The following is an 18,467-nucleotide window of genomic DNA, read 5'->3' on the forward strand; positions in this document are numbered from 1 at the left end:
ATACATTAAGTTCCTCAATGTGCTTCAGAAATTTGTGCGTGAAATTCTATGGTAACAAAATAATTGAAGACATTAACAGTATATAGTTTTAAATATTGCAATTTCACTTGACAAAATTATTTCAATCCAAGTGATCAAAATGTGTTTTAAAAATCTTGATGAAAACTTAGATGTGGAACATAGGTGTCAGAAACTATTTCAAACCACTCTGAAAGGGAAATAATACATACCATCCCTTCTTCTCCGTGAAAACGCACAGCCACACCTTGTTTCAATTTTTCATAACTTGCTTTTGAAACAACCTCACAGCTACTCTGGAAAATTGAATCTACAAAATGAAAACCAAAGTTATTATTGCCTTTTCCAAAGAGCAAGGAGATCGATATGATTAAGATGAACTATCATGAAAATTGGTGGATGTGATCTCCCTTGCACAAATTAGTCCCAGAATTCATAACAGAAACTTGGTACCGTACTATTTTCTCTTTTCTAATCAGTCAATTCAAAGCAAACAATTATGCTACAAGAACATTTTCCAACTTCTATTACCAATTTTTTTTTCCCCAGCAAGGGAAATTGGATTACCAATTCACTGACCAAGGCAACTCTCCACAAGCATCTGCTCAAATCGCATAGAATAACCTTTCAATATTTTTCTTTGTCATTACGTTCACTTAAAGGGGAATGGGATTGAAGGAATTAGTTGGAGAGCCAGCACAGATGCAAAGACCAAATGACCTCCCACAGTGAGGAAATACAAAATGTGAAAATCTACGTGATACAGCAAATTCAAATTAGACTTCTAAATGTTGATCTGTGTTATTCATTTTAAAAATCCTACAAGTTGGATTTTTTTCGTGATGCATATGCAAGCTACTATTTCCATGACAGGCAACAACTTCCAACAACAAAGAACTCAGTTGCAAGTGGAAGCAGGGTTAAAGCCAATCAGATAAATTGATGGAGAGGAAAGGTTTCTGTAGCAAGGGTTTAAGAATGAAGCCATCGCACAAGTTGCCAAAGGTCAGTGGAAAATGTGAAGGGATTGGATAGGCCAAGAATACTCGAGTAAATCACTGTTCCCCTATGAGGGCCATAAGAATCAAATTAATTTAAATCAAGGAAAATAGATTGGAGGTGTTGAGTTATAAAGGAGTGAATGGATATGCTGGGTCTTTTGTTTCCCTGGAATAAAGGAAGCTATGATGTGATGAGATATAAAATTATGAGCGGCATAGTTAGGGTAAATAACCAGATTCAGTTCCCCATGGTGAGGATGTTTCTACTAGAGAGCATTGGTTTAAAGTAAGAGGAAGAGATTTTGAATGAGATCAGAAGGGTATATTTATCACACAAATTGTATTTGGTTTCTGCAATAAGCTGCCAGAGTTCGTGATGGAGACAGGAACAGGTACTTGAATGAGCAAGGGATTAAGGGGATATGGAACTAATAGAACTAATAGAGACAATATCCTACATAGATACAGAGAGCCAAAGCACCCATTTCTATGATATAAAACTCTTAAAACAGTTAAAAAGCAAAAAGATTAGAAACTCCATGCTTTGCCAAGTACATAATGGGTACATAATCGTTCAGCAGAATATTTAAATATATTAAATAGCATTGTGTTGGTGTACCAACCAACAAGCAGTAAACAAATCAAGTTGGAACATGCTAAACCAATGATATGTATCCACTTTAATCTTAATTGTAAACTATTTTTTCATGCAAAATATTTTAATTACATTTTCAGATTTTAAATACAAGGTGATCCAAAAGCATTCATCTTCCTTTTTCTCCCATTTTTATTTTGCTTTCTATATTTTATTAATCACTGAAAATTTTGCAGCAACCTCATCCTATCAGTGACATTCCCTTTATCCTTTCTGTCCTTCGCCACCACCCCTTCCTCTACAACTTATAGTAAATTTGTTTTCCAGTTTCCCTCTCCTTCAACCTAAAGTGCTAACACCATTTCTCTTTAATCAGAATGTTTCCAGCATTTGAGACTTCAGACATTGCATTTTATTTGTTTTATTTTCAAAGATGCAACATGTTGGAATTCATCAGCCAACATACACCAAGAAATAAGAAATACCTTGCCGTATACATCTGAGAGGAGGCCCACCAAAAATTGGCCAAATTCATTTTGGTCTCAAGGACAAGTTTCTCACATGATCCCTGTGAATCTCAATTTCCCAGTCATACAAAAATCTTAGACTTCAAACATATTCATCAACTCCAATCCCCTTGATAGAGAATTCATAAACTTCTATTAGATTGATGAACCATTTACTGGATCAAAAATGGAGATGCATGTTAATACAAAGGGAATAATATTTTTCCTGCCACTTAATCTTTCATAAAAAGAAAGATACAGGAAGGGCAAAGAATCCCATTTCTACTCTTCCCATTATAATCCCCAATCACAACAATGGGGCAGTTGCATCAAGCAAACATTAGTCAAATAGAAGTGGCCATTTCTTTAAAAGCTCTTGTATGAAATCACTGAAGTCTCTATTACTTTAACATTTTTCCTCTGTTCTTTTGTGACCTGCTGGGCGATGCTATATTCTTCTCTTGGCACAGACTGGGCTTTCTGCTGATTGAGGCCCCACTCCCGGATAAGGATCCTTATTAATAGGAAATTGGACAATGATCATCAATGGATCACAATAGCTGCCTAAGGTCCTGTCTTATTTCTACTGCCTGCATACAAACTCTGCCTAAAAGAGAAATCCAAATATCAGGATAGCCAGGATTTGGCTGTGGGAGGCTGAAGAATGGTTACAGCTGAGAACCTGAATGATTACGCCAGGGCATAATGGACTTTATAAAAACAGCAGAGGACAGGTGTGCACCTACCAAATAATTCAGGATTTTTCCCAAACAGAAGCCCTGGATGAACAATTAAATCAAGAAACTGCTGAGAGCGGATCATAGGTATTATAGTCCATAGAACCAGAACGCAGGAGCAGGTATGACCAAGGGAAATCCATCCCTCTCGGGCAAAGAGATTTCAGATGAACATGGAAACGTCTAAGTATACCCGACAGCTGAAGCAGAGCATAAATGACAACCTGCAATAAACCAGTCCAGTTAAAGACAGCAACACCACTCCCACATGAGCTCAATGCCTTCTAAGCCCGATTTGATCACCAGAACAAGGAAGAACCACTGCACAACCCTATGTCCCTGATGATCCTCCAATGTCACTATCCTAAGATAACATGCTGGCTGCCTTCAGGAGAACTTATCCAAGGAAAGCATTCAGTCCGGATACAGTATCTGGCCGAGCACTGAAAACTTGTGCTGACCAACTGGCCAATGTATTCATGAATATATTCAACATCTCACTCCGACAGGATATGGTACCCACCTGCCTCAAACAGGCATCAATCATACTCAAGAAGTGTGGAAACCTGCCTAAATTACTGCCGACCAGTGGCACTCACATCTACAGAGATGGTGTTTTGAGAGGCTAGCGTTGAAGCACATCAGCTCCTACGAGCAGCAACATGAATTCCAACCTGATTACCATAGCAACAGGTTTACTGCAGACAACATCTCACTGGATCTACACAAAACCCTAGAATACCTGGACAGCAAAGATACATACATCAGAATGCTCTTTAGTGACTACAGTTTGGCATTCAACACCCATCATCCCCTTGAAATTGATCAGCAAACTCCAAGACCTGGGTTTCAGTACCCCACTGTGTAACTGGATCCTGGATTTCATCACCTGCAAAGCCAATCAGTGCAAATTAGCAAGAACATTTCCTCCACAATTTCCATCAGCACGAGAGCAGCACAGGGCTGCATACTTATCCCTTTCCTCTACTTTCTTTACATCTAAGACTACATGGCTTGTTACAACAACACCATCTATTAATTTGCTGACGATACCATGGTAGTGGGCAACATAAAAAAATGGCCGATCGCTCAGCATACAGGAGGAAGATCGAGAACTTGGCTGAATAGTGTGCTAACAACTTCTCACTCAATATCACCAAAACCAAGGAGCTGATTGTAGACTTAAGGAAGAGAAAACCAAACGTGTATGAACTAGTGATAGTTTGGTGGACGGGGGGGCGGGGGGGGGGGGGGTGTGGGAAATAGAGGTGGAGAGGGTAAGGAAATTTAAAGTCCTGTGAGTCACTATCTTGGAGGACCTTTCCTGCACCCAACATGCCATGATCATCATGAAGGAAACATGTCAGTGCCTCTACTTCCACAGGAGTTTGTGGAGATACGTTATGACATCAGAAACCTTGGCAAACTTCTACAGATGTGCAGTTGAAAGTGTGCTGACTATCTGCATCACAGCCCGATACAGGGGCACCAAGACCTCCAAGCAGAAACCCCTGCAAAAGGTAGTGGAGAGAAGCCCAGTACATCATGGGTAAAACTCTCCCCACCATGGAGAAAATCTACATGAACACTGCCATTGGAGAGCAGCAGCAATCATCAAAGATCCAATCCACACTATCCAGAACATGCTCTGTTCTCACTGCTACCATCAGGAAAGTAGTATAGGTGCCACAAGACTCAAACCACCAGGTGCAAAGAAAAGTTGCTACCCCCTCCACCATCAAATTCCTAAACAACAGGACTCTTAAGAACTCTAAGACACATTTAATGACTTTTACTTTGCACATTATTTATTACTTCCTGCATTTGCAATTTGTTGACATTAATTTCTTTTGTCTCTACATCTTTTCCTTGAGTACAGTTTACACTACCACAAGCAGAAATTCAGCCCTGTCCGCTGGAAAAAGAATCTCAGGGTTGTATTTGCTATTAAGTATTAGCTACTGACAATAAATGTGAACTTGGAATTTTGTTTGGGGATAACCTTATCCACACTTTTCCATCTGTAGAACACAAACAAATTTGCCCATTTGTAGTATAGGTGCCCAACCTTTTTCCTGGCATTGTCAGGAATGGACACCTGCTGTTGTTCAGAATCCTCCAGATTTCGGAATCATTTTGATTTTGGACCATTTTAGCAAATGCCTAGCTCCTAGCCCGTCGTCCATTTCTACCCCCCCGCCCCACCAGCCGTCATTGGTTCTCTTTCAATCCACACCCCCCCCCCCCAACTATTTTGCACTCTAAGCCAGACTGAGTGCCAGGGGGAGGGCGGGGTGCTGACCTGTGGTTCGACGTGTGCCATACAGGAGGCTCCCAACCAGTGTCTTGATCAGGTGGAGGTCAGACGTGATGGATGGCCCAAGAGCTCGGCCAAAAAGCCAGCCAGCATCAGCTGCTCTGAGCCGGCACCCAAGCTGGCTGGCAGAAGGCTGGCTATGAAGCATGGAGCTGCAAGAGGAGCAGACCATCTGGATGGTGGAGCGTCAGCGGCTTTCGGGTGCTCCACCAGATCGTCAGGCTGGCCCTCAGGCACACCCCAGCAGTGCAGCGCTGTCCATGGCCCGCCTCCCATCACATCTAACTCCTGACGTGGCAGCAGGGGTGCGGTGCTGCCAAGCCCAGAGTCGACAGAGCGCCGCAATGGATTGTGGCAATGGCTTAATGCAGGAACAATGGCCAAAGCGGTTCCAGCTGCATAGGTGATATGGGCAAGGAAGCCAGCCTTTGCTCCCACACTGAGCCAGTTGCTGCCTGCTTCCCTCCCACCAGGTGCTGGTGGGGGGGCCAAGAGTCACCTTTCCACCAAAGGTAAGAGAGGGCGCCCACAGTGGCAGGGGCAACAGGACTGGGGTGGGGGAGGGGGTTGGGGGCTCCCTCTAAAAGCCGAAAATTTATTATGGGAAATTAATGCTACTTATGTGTCATGTCATCTACCAAAAAAAAGTGTTTGGAATCCCAGTTAAAAGGTTGGGCACCTGTAAAAGTAAAACTGTTAGCAGATGCCATTTAATTTTTAAAGATCATTCCCTCTATCATGCTGTAATTTTGATGAGCCAAAGAATCTTTTCATCATATTGAAGGAAAACTTGAATCAGTAATTTTTCTTTAGATTTTATTTCATTTAATGGCTTCTAAAGGTTTAAAACATTCTGTTACACTAACAAGCTCCAAGTCACAGGAATTATTAGCCATTCCATCTTCATCTGAACAAAACGTTTTTTAAAATATTTTCAAATTAAAAATAATTACTATAGCCAAACTAAATATCTATATACCTCTGTGAACAAGCAGGATATCCTTTTCATTCACAGGCCTGTGCACCATGTCAGGATCAGGATCATTAGCATGAAGATGGTCATAGAACCACTCACATCTATCTTTGAAGGGCTAGAGGAGAATGAAAAATATAAATTAATACTGATTCTCTGTTTCAAAACAAGAGAAAAAAGGCAATGGGTCAGAACCCTGAGATTATAACAGGAGGGCCACCTCTTTTAATTTCTGGTCACCTAACACTGGACCTCATTTATTCCTTATTACTCAATCAGAATAAAAAGAAACCTATCTCACAACTGGAGGCGATACTGAAAAAGGCAAAGATGAGAAAGAACACAAGAAAATTCTATTAATGGAGGCCATTTCCTTCCATCTTCAGTCACGAAATTTATAATTTCACCGAAACCAAATCTTGCCTTCTTCAGAAATACAAATTACTCATTATTGGGGGTCAGGTGGTTAATTCAATGGATTGGAATTATTATCTCAATCTTCTAAACTCTCCCAGAATAATAGCCATCACAAATCGGCCATTTAACGAAGATCAGAAAATGGACTTAATAAAACCTTTAAACTTTATAAATTTACTCAGAACTTGAAGGTCACTTTTACTTCGAGAAATTAACTAATACCTGCGCTTTGATGATGTGCATGAATCTTGACATCAACTCTGGGCACTCCAGAAGAAAGTGAAAGTGGTCAAATATTATTATAGGGTTTCTGTAACAAAAACAAAATTTTAAAAAAAAGGTAACGACAATAAAGTAATCAACAAAGACACCTGAAAGCATCTGCTCACCTTGTCACAAAACATTTCAAAACTTCATCGTGCTTGCACACAAATTCGATGAAGCGAGGTGATGTCATTCTGTAAATACAAAACATAGATACAAGATATCAATATAAAGGCTTGCATTTTCATTTTTCATTTTCATTTCTTGTTTTCAAAGACATCTGGAAACAATGAAAAACGTTCAAACAGCATGATTGAAGCAATACCACCAATGGGCACTGGAAGCTATACAGACGCGGTGAATTTCTATCAAGTGCAAGAGAGATGAAACATGATCTAGTTGAATATCTTTGGTGCATGCAATAACCTGCAGAAGAGCATTTCTTCTCAGTTGTAATGTCTGATCATTCAGACACTCACACCACCAAATGATTAGATACTCACAGGAACACTATTCCTGAGGCCTTTACAACTTTGTGACTGAGGTTCATCCTCAGACCACCATCTTGTGGCTCTCCTCCATGCTTATTCAATTTTCAAAACAGCTTCTTAAACTCTTTAGAACTTCCACATAGAATGCTCTCAAAACAACTTTCTAAGTGAATTTTCAGTTAACAATTCTACCATCAGCATTTACTCCACTATAACATTCCTCACTTCTACACATCAATTCTAAATAACTAGATATATATTGGATTTAAGTTCAAATGTTGCCTAAAAATTAAAAAAAATTAAAATTCTGCAGATACAGGAAATCTAGTCAAAGAGCTTCCATTATTTTGTTTTTGTTCTAAGACTGAAATGTGTGTTTTTTTTTTAAATTATCCTCACTGGACATTAATTATGATACAAGGGAATAAAGAAGAAATAGGATCAGGAGTTGCTCAATCTGCCTTTATGTCTGTTCCACCATTCAATCAGATTTTGATCTGAGTTTGGGCTTGGCATCACTTTGTGCTCTCTCTCCATAACCTTCAACTCCATTGTAGTTCAAGTATCTGTCAATTTCCACTTTGAAAACATTTAAGGACTCTCCCACCACATCTTTTGGAAATAGAACACTTTTTTAAAAAAAGATCTTTATCAGCTTCAGAAGATTTTACTAAATGTTTGTCTGAAATAGGAGCCCACCTGTTCTGAAACTATATCCCAAACCCTAGACACAGTACTCCCTCTAGGGGAAACATCTTCTCAACATCCACAGAATAAATTTCCCTTAGAATCTTGTGCTCCAGTAACATCTGTTCCCTCTTTCAACTTCGTCCTGTCATCAACAAATGTTGATGTACATTCAAGTCCCTTCATTCAAATCATCAATATTGATAAATAATCATATCCTGTGCTAATTCAAGTGTTAGTGCACTAATTTCCAATTAACAAACTCAAAATGACCCATTTATCCCTACTATTTTCTGTTAAATAACCACTTCTTCTTTCTTCTTCGGCTTGGCTTCGCGGACGAAGATTTATGGAGGGGGTAAAAGTCCACGTCAGCTGCAGGCTCGTTTGTGGCTGACAAGTCCCTACCCATAACAATCTATTGCTCTCAACTCATCATTCAAATCTGGTATGGCACTATATCAAATGCCTTCTGGGTATCCAAATATTTTAAATCTAACTGTTCCTTTATCTACCATTTATTAAATCCACAAAGAACTCTAGAAAATTTGTCAAATGCTATTTCAATCTCATAAAAACCATGTTGATCGACTCTTCTAGTTCACCTTATGATTTTCTAAATGTCCTACCATCACCTCTAAAATATATTCCTGTGTTTTCTTAATGGCAAATGCTAGGCTAAGTGGCCTATGGTTTCATGCCTTCTGTCTCTCCTTCTTGAATAGTTGCACCACATGCATGATCCCCTGATAGCTCATGAAAATATAAAGAACTTTGCAAGATCTCAACCAATGTACCAATTCCCTTTAAGGCCCTGGGATGCATACCATCATGACTGAGATTGATCAACATTTAGCCCCGTTAGCTTGTTTACAACTTTTCTTCAGGTGCTAAAAATTCTTTCAAGTTCTCAAATGGTCCTTGATTATAATAATTATTATTATCATTTGGATCTATTAATATTGTCTGCTGCACAAAAGCAAATAAGTATTTAAATACCTTAAATTTCTCAATTTGCTTTTAATTTCCCAAGTCTCATATTCTGAAAGAACCAACTTTGGCTACTCTCTTTCTATGTAGCTGAAGAATGATTTGATATAATACATTTCATGTTCAAGACTAGAGAGAATGAAGGAAAGTCTATGACCAAAAATAACCCAACTTCTCACCCCTGTGGCATCTGACAGGAGCAACACATATAAAAGGCCTGAATCACAGCACTCAGTCGGTTTGCTGTCATGGAAATTACATCCAAACCATCTGAATTGGCATCCTGTATCTGGTCACTGCCAGCTTCCTGGCTCCCCGAGTTGGCATGTTGATTTTCCAAGACTTCCTTTCTTACATTTTCAAGGGCCTGAGAGTTTACGACTGTGTTCTTTTCTTGGGCTCTCTGCTTCAGTAAAATGGAGGCTATATTTTGGGTATCAATTTTGGAATCTTCTTGATTTTTCTTCAGTTCCGTAGCAATAAGTACTAACCACTCGTCCAGTGAACGCCACAATAGTTCTAATGGCTGTAAAAGCAAAAAGTGAACTGTAAAAATGGCATTTTTATTTTTGAAGTTTTCTGAAAATCCAATAGAATTTATAAACGGTAAAAGTCTTGCCTTCTCCCTATTGAGAGCTCCCAGGCACAGTATTTAATTCTATTTACTGTCAATATTTCAGTCTTGCCCAGAGCAGATTGTTGCAACTTTCACTTATAGAAATGCTACAGCAGAAACACAAATATCCACAGTGCTCGGCAGATGAAATGCTCTAGGGTTTAAATAGCTCATGTGGGGATTTTTAATATTAAATATCAAGTAAATTCGGGTCATGAACTTAAGAGCAAACCAAAGGGATGAAAATGGCAGTAAACTGAGGGAGGAAAAAAGGGAAAAGTAGGAAAAATATTTTCTTTAAAGCTTACCTTTGACAAACTTTTTAAGAAGTCCTTTGGCTTTCCAGCAATGTTTGCCCACTTTCCCAATGCCCACAACATCCTGGTGTTATAAATGCAAGTCACCTTGGAAGATTTTAACTTAAAAGTTTGACTCTTCCACAATTTTACACAACCATGATGCCAAATGTAATTAGTGTGCAATATTACTCATTTACCATCCATCTACAAGATTAATAGGTAAGCTTAATGAGTGGAAAGAAATACGCATCTATAAGGACTTGCACATAGCAAATATTGGTACCTTTTTAACATCTTATTAATATTCAAAAATAGTAATGTTCAACAATTGAAGGTCGACTGAGCTTCGATTTTTATTTTTGGAGGGAAAAAGGACAAGAAGGGACTTAGAGGTATACAAGATTATGAGAAACATAGAGAGGGTGGAGAGCCAGTTACTTTTTGTAAATCAACAGCGTTTGTACCAAGTGTTTTTCTTTGACCCCCTGTCAAGTGCTGGCAGCTAAGTTCCAAAATGAGGTCTATTCCAGAGATCAAGGTAAAATAAGCAGCATGGTCCAAGCCTGCGATCTCAGGGAAAAGGAAATCCGCCCCCAATATACAAAGAACAAAATATAACAAAACAACTTTATGAACATGAGAAAAACAATACTTCAGGTGAAATATTTCAACTGGAAAACTGCTTCAAAACTTTAAGAAAATTAAGAGGTTTAAAAATGGTTTTTTTTTCATGCATTAAAATTAATTAGATCTTTAAGAAACCAGCAGAATTTGGCAGCATATCCCATGTGAGGGAAAGAAAAGTTATTTAAAGAAGATTTTATGCTTCATATGGGCATGTAAACATGTACAAACTCTGTTAACCAAACTTACTTCTTTTTCAAGAGATGTCTGATTAATGTTTGCATGGTTTGTGAAATTCATCTCTTTTACTTCAATCTTCCTAATAACGTCATACAATTTTCTGACCTTGAAAACTTGACTTCTTGGAGTTTTATTTCCATTGTAAGCCATGTCACTTCCATTACTGGGAGAGGATGGGCCTAGCCGAAATACATGACAGAATATTCGCACTATCTTTAAAAGACGCTTCATCTGAGCTTCATAGATACTTGATATACTGAGGGGGGAAAAAAATAATTATCTTATCAGCAATTTAAATACTTCAATTATCACAGAATGGAAGCTATCAAGTCCAAACAAATGTCAACATTTGTTTAAAATAAATTAAAATAAAAGCTTTGTGTTCTTTATGTCCCATGCAACAATGATCTACATACAACAAACTCAAATAGGGCTGTACTGTCAGCGTAGCATGGTAGCACAATACTGTTACAGCTGCAGCGATTGAGACCGGTGATTCGAATCCCATGCTGTCTATAAGGAGTTTGTAAGTTCTTCCCATGACTGTGTCAGTTTTCCCCATTTATAAATTTATACATGCATACCAGAAATGTTCAGATACCTTTACTGTTGTTCATTCATACCTACAGGTGCTCAACTTACAATGGGGATGCACTCCAGCAAACCCATCGTTAAGTTGAAACATTTGTATGTTGAAAAAGAATACCACAACAACCATTTTTTTTATAATTAAATTTTGAATTGTTACAAGCCTAGGGGACCTCAAAACCTAGCAGCAATAGATATTCACCAAGACAAATGGTTACTTAAACAAAAGTTTCTTTTAATTATCTTTAAACATGAAAACAGAATCAAACTTTAACCTATCACTACTGACTTACTTAACCCAACTTAACCCCCTTCTGATTCTAAATGCACGTCTATAATGTGTGTGTAAGTTCAGAATAGTTCTATGGTTCACAGTCCAATCTCACTTCTCATTCTTCCAAGTTCATTGGTTGCAGGCAATTCTTACACTGTGCACAGAAGTTAACATTTATAAAGTTCACCAGACTTTGGTGCTTGAAAGGTAAATGGTTGCCTCTCAGAAAGGTTCTTGTCAGTTTTCAGAGAGAGATTTGTTGTTCCAAGACATCCACAAATGATGTACTTCCATCAGTCACCTCAGTGTCTTGCTGACGAAACTTGCCTCTTCAGGGTTCTCCAGATGACAAGCTCTTTCTTTCCAGTCACTACAAAGTTGCTTTTTCTGTTATTCCAAGTGAAACATTAGACAGCCTGTTCTCTCCTCTTGCATGAATCACAAAAGCTTTGACCAGGCAATCTTTCAAATAGGGCTTTCCACAAGCTTGCCAGCTTGTCCTATTCCAGTCCTAGCTGCTTCTGCTAGCTGTAACACTGTGGAAATGATCTGTGTGTGTGTGTGTGTGTGTGTGTGTGTGTGTCTCTCTCTCTCTCTCTCAGAGAGAGCCTGTTTGACACTCTCTGCTTGCAAAACCACATGACCCTCTTAGAACAAGTTCTTTTCCAGACAATCTGCAGCTCCAACAAGATCTTTCATCTGTTGCCATTTGTAAACAACAATCCATTAGTGAAGTCTCTTGAGCACTCTTCAAAGTTCTTGCAAAAGCTGTGGAGTCGATATGTCTAGCATGGGGCAGAGCTCCAGTATTTTAAATAAGATCTGTTTTAAAGTGTTTGTACCTGACCTACTCTAACAAACCTTTCCCAATTTATCTCCCAAAAACATATCTATATACTGTCACAGAATACCTTTATTGCACACTGAAAAAAACATTAACGTACACATCTTAAAGCACACTGGGCATGAAGAATGTTTGAAGCATTGAACTAAAATTAATTGCTGGATGGTGAGGATGTGAGAGAGTAGCGTACCACATATCATAAACACAGGAACAGATCAGAATTCGAAATTGAAAGTAGGGATTTGAACTATCGTAACTTTTTAAAAATCGTAAGTCAGACCATTGTAAGTAGGGAAACTCTTGAATAACTAAATATTCCATCTTTCGTACATTTTTATAGAAACTGTTTACTTCACAAAACATTTTCTATAATCCATTCTCACAATTTCTTCATGATTATTTAATAAATTTATATTTAGACATACCACATGGTAACAGGCCTTTTTTTTTGGCCCATATGCCCGCGCTGCTCAATTACACCTAATTGACCGACAACTCTGGTACATTTTGAATGGCGAGAGGAAACCAGAACACCCAAAGGAAACCCAGGTGAGCACAGAATGTACAAACTCCTTACAGAAAACACTGGATTTGAACCTGGGTCGCAGGTACTGTAACAGCATTACACTAACTGCTACGTTAACTGTGCCACCCCTCAAGTCAAAGTGCTTTTTAATCTAGAAATGTATGTAAACAGAACTTTGCTCTTTTATTACTTTAGACATCCCAGGATTTTGGCCTTGATCAGTGAAATCTGAATACCACAATCACAGACATGCATGCAGTTTTTAAAAAATATTTGTTTATGCATTAATTAGACCATTCAAATTTTATGGCTGAACTATGAAAATAAGAATCAAAATGAAAATATCTTCTGATAGAATAAGTAACTCAACTCACCTCAGCAACTTGTGGCCATTTGTTGTAGCTACTTCAGCAAGACTGATGAGGATCTTTTGATACTGGTTCTCATTCTGAGGGCACAAGTGCTCAAGAATCTGACGCAGCTAAATGCAAAAGAGAACAACTGGTTTAAAAAAATTTTTAGTTTAAAATTTGGACATACATCATGGTAACAGGCTCTTCTGGCCCATAAGCCCAAGCTGCCCAATTACACCCCAAATGCTACATTTTGAAGGGTGGGAGGAAACAAAAGCACCTGGAGGAAACCCAAGCAGATACGGGGAGTACGTACTGCAATAGATTTATGTTAATATTTAATTTAATGTTAAACTATATTTCTTACATATACGCATGTCTTGGTAAAGTATAGAGTTGAAGTACTGTATCTGTATTCTTGGTTGTGGGCTGGTGCAGGATCACACACAGGTCACAGCACATTTATAGAGAATCATTGTTTTCAGAGAGTTCATTCTTGGAGTTGCAGCATCTTGGACAGATGGAACCAATGGATTTCAAATGCGTCTTAATTATTCAAGAACTGCTGAAGGAAATCATCTGTTTTTAATCCAAGCCACTTAAGTTTCTTGTACAGAGGTTTTTGTGGCTATGGAATGTTTTAAAAAGGAACAGAATTTTGGTAGAAATAAAACTGATGGTCATGTGGTTTCCAAGAATTAGGTCTCACCTCACTGATGATGCAACAGTCACATGATTTGGAGAAATACATTACCAAATTCAGACCTTTGGGTTTTTTTTTGAAGAGTTCAGTTTGGAGAGCAGAAGTCAAAACTGCTGTGACACTGGGGTTGAAACCTTGTGAAAGACAGGGTTGAGTTACAGTAACCAGAATTGGTGATGTGGTATGTTACTCCTGGGGAAAGGGGAACACAGAATCAGTGGCTTTTGAAACAAGGAAGACCATTTCGCTGTATTTTTGGAAAAGAGGACAGATTTCTTCTGGGTCTATTTTTGCATGGCCACTTCATTCAACCCTCGTCTGGTTTGTGACTTCATCATGGAAGAAGATGACCACATTTGTTTAACCCTTGTCTGGTTTTGTGAATTCATTGTGAGTAAAGAGACCTGAAGATGAGATGTTTAAAAGCACTTTATAATTATTTCTGAACTCAGAATTTAAGACCTTAAAGCAAGACTAAAACGATGCTGAACTTTTAAAGATTGACTTTTCAGAGTGGGACTTTAATTATATATACATACACATTTACATTTGCACATAGTAGGGTTACGTTTAGATCTATGTTAGTTTAGAGATGTTATGTTGTTAATAGTTTAATTCTTTTGAATTTACCATTGTCTGGTGAATTTTCCATTGCTGTTCCTGTGTAGTACTAACAAAGTTCCTTCAATCCCAAAAATAATTAAAAAGGTTGTTAGTTCGTAACAGTACAAACTCCTAACAGATAGCGCCGGTTTCGCACCTGGGTCACTGGTGCTGTAACAGTGTTGCGCTATCCGCTATGCTAACCATTTGCAGTCAATGCAGTTGTCCAAAATTCTAACAATAATGTTTTCTGAATAGCCACCAGAAACTGTTAAAATTAGTTCAAGTTAAAAGAACTTTGACAAGCACCTATCAAGGGATATGGCATTATATAAACTCATGGGATTAAAGATAGACAAGCTCCCGGGTCCCAGTGGCTTCATCAGAGTGTATTAAAAGAAATGCTATATAGATAGTGAAGGCATTAAGGTTTCCCAAAGCTGAAAGCATCAGAGAATCAATTAACTGCAAATGTGACCCATTGTTCAAGGCAAGAAGACAAAGCGAAAAAAACAAAGTATGAGCCTGTCAGCTTAACATTCATGCGAAAAGCTGGAGTTAACAGTTATGGAATAAATAGCTGGTTATTCAGAGAAACTGAATGTAACCAAACCTAGTCATGTCACCTTTATTTATCACTCATACCACACTCGCATGGTAAATACGAGATGTGTTTCTCCAGGACCACGGAGCATATTTACACAAATACAAATTAGTATAGAAGTTCAACACTTAAGACTTATACAGTAACAGTCCACGGTACCCTATCCCCAATTGTTCTTGGAGTTCACATGTCTGACGGCTTTAGGGAAAAAGCTGTTGCCTAATCTGGACGTAAGGGCCCAAGCACCTCCTACCACATGGCAGAAGGGAGAACAGTTTACTTGATGGATGTGTAGAATTCTTCAAAATGTTTATTACCTTTTGCCTGCATTGAGTGTTGTAAATAACCTTCACGGTAGGAAAAGAGCCCCCAATGATCTTTTCTGCCAATTTCACTATCCTCTACTGGGTCTTGCGGTCCGAGGAGGTACAGCTTCCAAACCAGGCAGTGACCCAGTTGCACAGGATGCTCTTGATAGATCCTCTGTAGAATGTAGCTAGGATGGAGAGTGGGAAATGAAATTACCTCAGCCTTCGCAGGAAAGTAGAGGCCCTGCTGAGCTTTCTTGGCTATGGAGTTGTGGTAAGGGACCATGTGAGGTTCTCCAACAAGTGCACTCCAAGGAACTTGATACTCTTGACGACCCATCAATGGTTAGCGGAGCATGGTTCCCCCCAGGCCCTCTTATAACCATATAACCACTTACAGCACAGAACAGGCCAGTTCAGCCCTACTAGTCCATGCCGTAGCAAATCCCCACCCTCCTAGTCCCACTGACAAGCACCCGGTCCATACCCCTGCAGTCCCCTCCTATCCATGTAACGATCCAGTCTTTCCTTAAATGTAACCAATGATCCCGCCTCGACCACGTCTGCCGGAAGCTCATTCCACATCCCCACCACCCTCTGCGTAAAGAAATTTCCCCTCATGTTCCACTTATAATTTTCCCCCTTCAATCTTAAACCATGACCTCTAGTTTGAATCTCCCCCTTTCTTAATTGAAAAAGCCTATCCACATTTACTCTGTCTGTCCCTTTTAAAATCTTAAACACCTCTATCAAGTCCCCTCTCAATCTTCTACGCTCCAGAGAAAAAAGCCCCAGTCTGCACAACCTTTCCCTGTAACTCAGACCCTGAAATCCTGTCAACATTCTCGTGAACCTTCTCTGCACTCTCTCTATTTTGTTTATATCTTTCCTATAATTTGGTGACCAAAACTGAAGATGACAACCATCTCTTTTGTTTTTTTAACATTCAGATACACATTGTTGGCTGTGCACCAGTCCGTTAACAACTGCACCTCATCTTTGTACGCTGACTCCTCATTCTTACTGATCAGGTCCACCACAGTTGTGTTATCAGCAAATTTGATATAGTTCAAACTGTGTTTAGCTGCACATTCGTGGGTCAGGAGAGTGAACAGCACACAGCCTTGGGGAAATCCCTGTGCTCAGTGTGATGGACTTGGAGATGCTGCCTGAGGTTTCCCCGACAGGAAGCCAAGAAACCAATTGCAGAGGAAGGATTTTTTTTAGACCCAGCAAGCTCAACTTATTATCAGGTACTGTGGCATGATTTTGTTGAATGCTGAGCTGAAGTCAATAAACAGCATTTGTGTTGTGAATGTCTGCCAAGCTGCCTGTCTCCCCCCACCCCCCCCCCCCACCCCTCTGGCGGGCCTTGCTGTACTAACATTGGCTGTGCATTATCTCTACTGTTAAGGACACTCCCCTTGGGTATAACTGTATATGCACCTATTGTCTTTCATTATTGTACTACGAGTTTCTGCTAATAAAAGCCATGATTATTATTTGACCACATCGTCTTTGCCTACTTCATCAACTGACACTTCAATTTTATTAGCAGAAATGGATGCAGCCCTCAGGCCAGAGCACCTGATAATCAACTAGTGTGCCCCGAGGACCAGAGAAATTTTCAACCACTGGATTGCTTGTTTCGATTACTACATGGCTCGAAACAATGTGGTCGATGAGGCAATACAGTGGGGCCACCTGAACTCTCTGCTGGGTGAGGTCCCTTTCACCATTACGACGCAAGGAGCTACCACTCTGGCTATAGCCCGGGAACGTCTGTCTGCTTACTATGCAGCGCCACGGAATGTGGTGCTTGCTCGACACCAGTTGCTGACTAGATGTCAGAAACCCAGGGAAAGTGATGCGGCCCATGCAATGGCTCTCGACTCACTGGCATATGAATGTGATGTCAGGGTAGTCAACGTGCAACAATACCGCAATGCCTTGAAGCTGGATGCTTTAGACAACGGGATTGACTCCAGTTACATCCGACAGAGGCTGCTGGAGACGGAGCCCTTAACCTAACGACAGGGCAGTCACTCTAGCCAAAACACTGAGAAGTGCCATGCGTTCCAGTGAAATGCTAGAAACTGAAAAGGAAACATCCAGGAATGCTGGAACCCCGAAGGAAAGAAAAAGGCAAACTCCTGAAAAATGCTACTTCTGTGATAAGAGCTGGCACCCCAGACAGAAGTGCCTGGTTCGATTTGCTACCTGCAGCTATTGTAGGAAACTCAGCCACTTTGCTAAAGCGTGCAAGGCGAAAAGTATTCCCACTGATAAGAAGAGAATCACCAAGAAAATGCGTCCTGGATCTGCAGGAAGGGAATACAACTGTGAAAAGGGGGAATCTTCAGACAAGCAGGCTGAATCGACTTCAAGTGATGGCAAGGTGAGATCCCCTATGATAGCCCAATTGACTCCAAAGCTTGGGGGATGTTATGGACTGGAATGGTTGACTATGAAGGGGGAGGTGAATGGTGAGACTCTTGGTTGTCTAATAGACTTGGGGTGTGCTGACAGCTACATCCACGATTGCCAGAGCGTTAAATTTGTGGAGATATCCAGCAAACCGAAAGATATCGATGGCTTGTAGTGAACTTACAAAAACTGTACGGGACAAGTGTAAAGTTACTTTAAATTTGCAGGGACATTGCCTGACTGATGTGTGGCTCTTTATTATGCCGGAGCTCTGCGCCCCTGTGGTACTGGGGTTAAATATTCAATCTCAGATGAACAGTGTAGTGTTAAATTTTGGTGGGCCACTACCTACACTTACCATCCCCTGCGCTAGTTACTGCGGTCTGTCCACATTAAAGATCAAAGCTCCCTCCCTTTTCAGTGATTTATCACCCGAGTGTCAGCCAATTGCCACTAAGAGCC

General features: G+C 39.8%; 1 protein-coding gene across 4 annotated transcripts in view; it reads right to left on the reverse strand.

Moving 5' to 3' along the window:
* The window catches only part of hace1 (HECT domain and ankyrin repeat containing E3 ubiquitin protein ligase 1), a 90,506-nt gene that overhangs the window by 31,585 nt on the left and 40,454 nt on the right, over positions 1-18,467 (reverse strand). For 3 of the 4 annotated variants that reach the window (XR_011340725.1, XM_069887459.1, XM_069887461.1), the window contains exons 10-16: positions 13,382-13,488; positions 10,785-11,031; positions 9,176-9,522; positions 6,954-7,022; positions 6,787-6,874; positions 6,154-6,265; positions 231-328 (exon numbers count right to left, since the gene is read on the reverse strand). Coding sequence is in view for 3 of the 4 variants with exons in the window: in XM_069887459.1 (XP_069743560.1) it covers positions 231-328; positions 6,154-6,265; positions 6,787-6,874; positions 6,954-7,022; positions 9,176-9,522; positions 10,785-11,031; positions 13,382-13,488 (1,068 nt within the window). In the remaining variant the exon portion in view is untranslated. The remainder of the gene's footprint in view (positions 1-230; positions 329-6,153; positions 6,266-6,786; positions 6,875-6,953; positions 7,023-9,175; positions 9,523-10,784; positions 11,032-13,381; positions 13,489-18,467) is intronic. The other variant, XM_069887460.1, reaches the window with a different exon arrangement.

The sequence above is a fragment of the Narcine bancroftii genome, chromosome 6 (genome assembly GCF_036971445.1).
Source record: "Narcine bancroftii isolate sNarBan1 chromosome 6, sNarBan1.hap1, whole genome shotgun sequence".
In the NCBI taxonomy this organism is placed as follows: Eukaryota; Metazoa; Chordata; class Chondrichthyes; order Torpediniformes; family Narcinidae; genus Narcine; species Narcine bancroftii.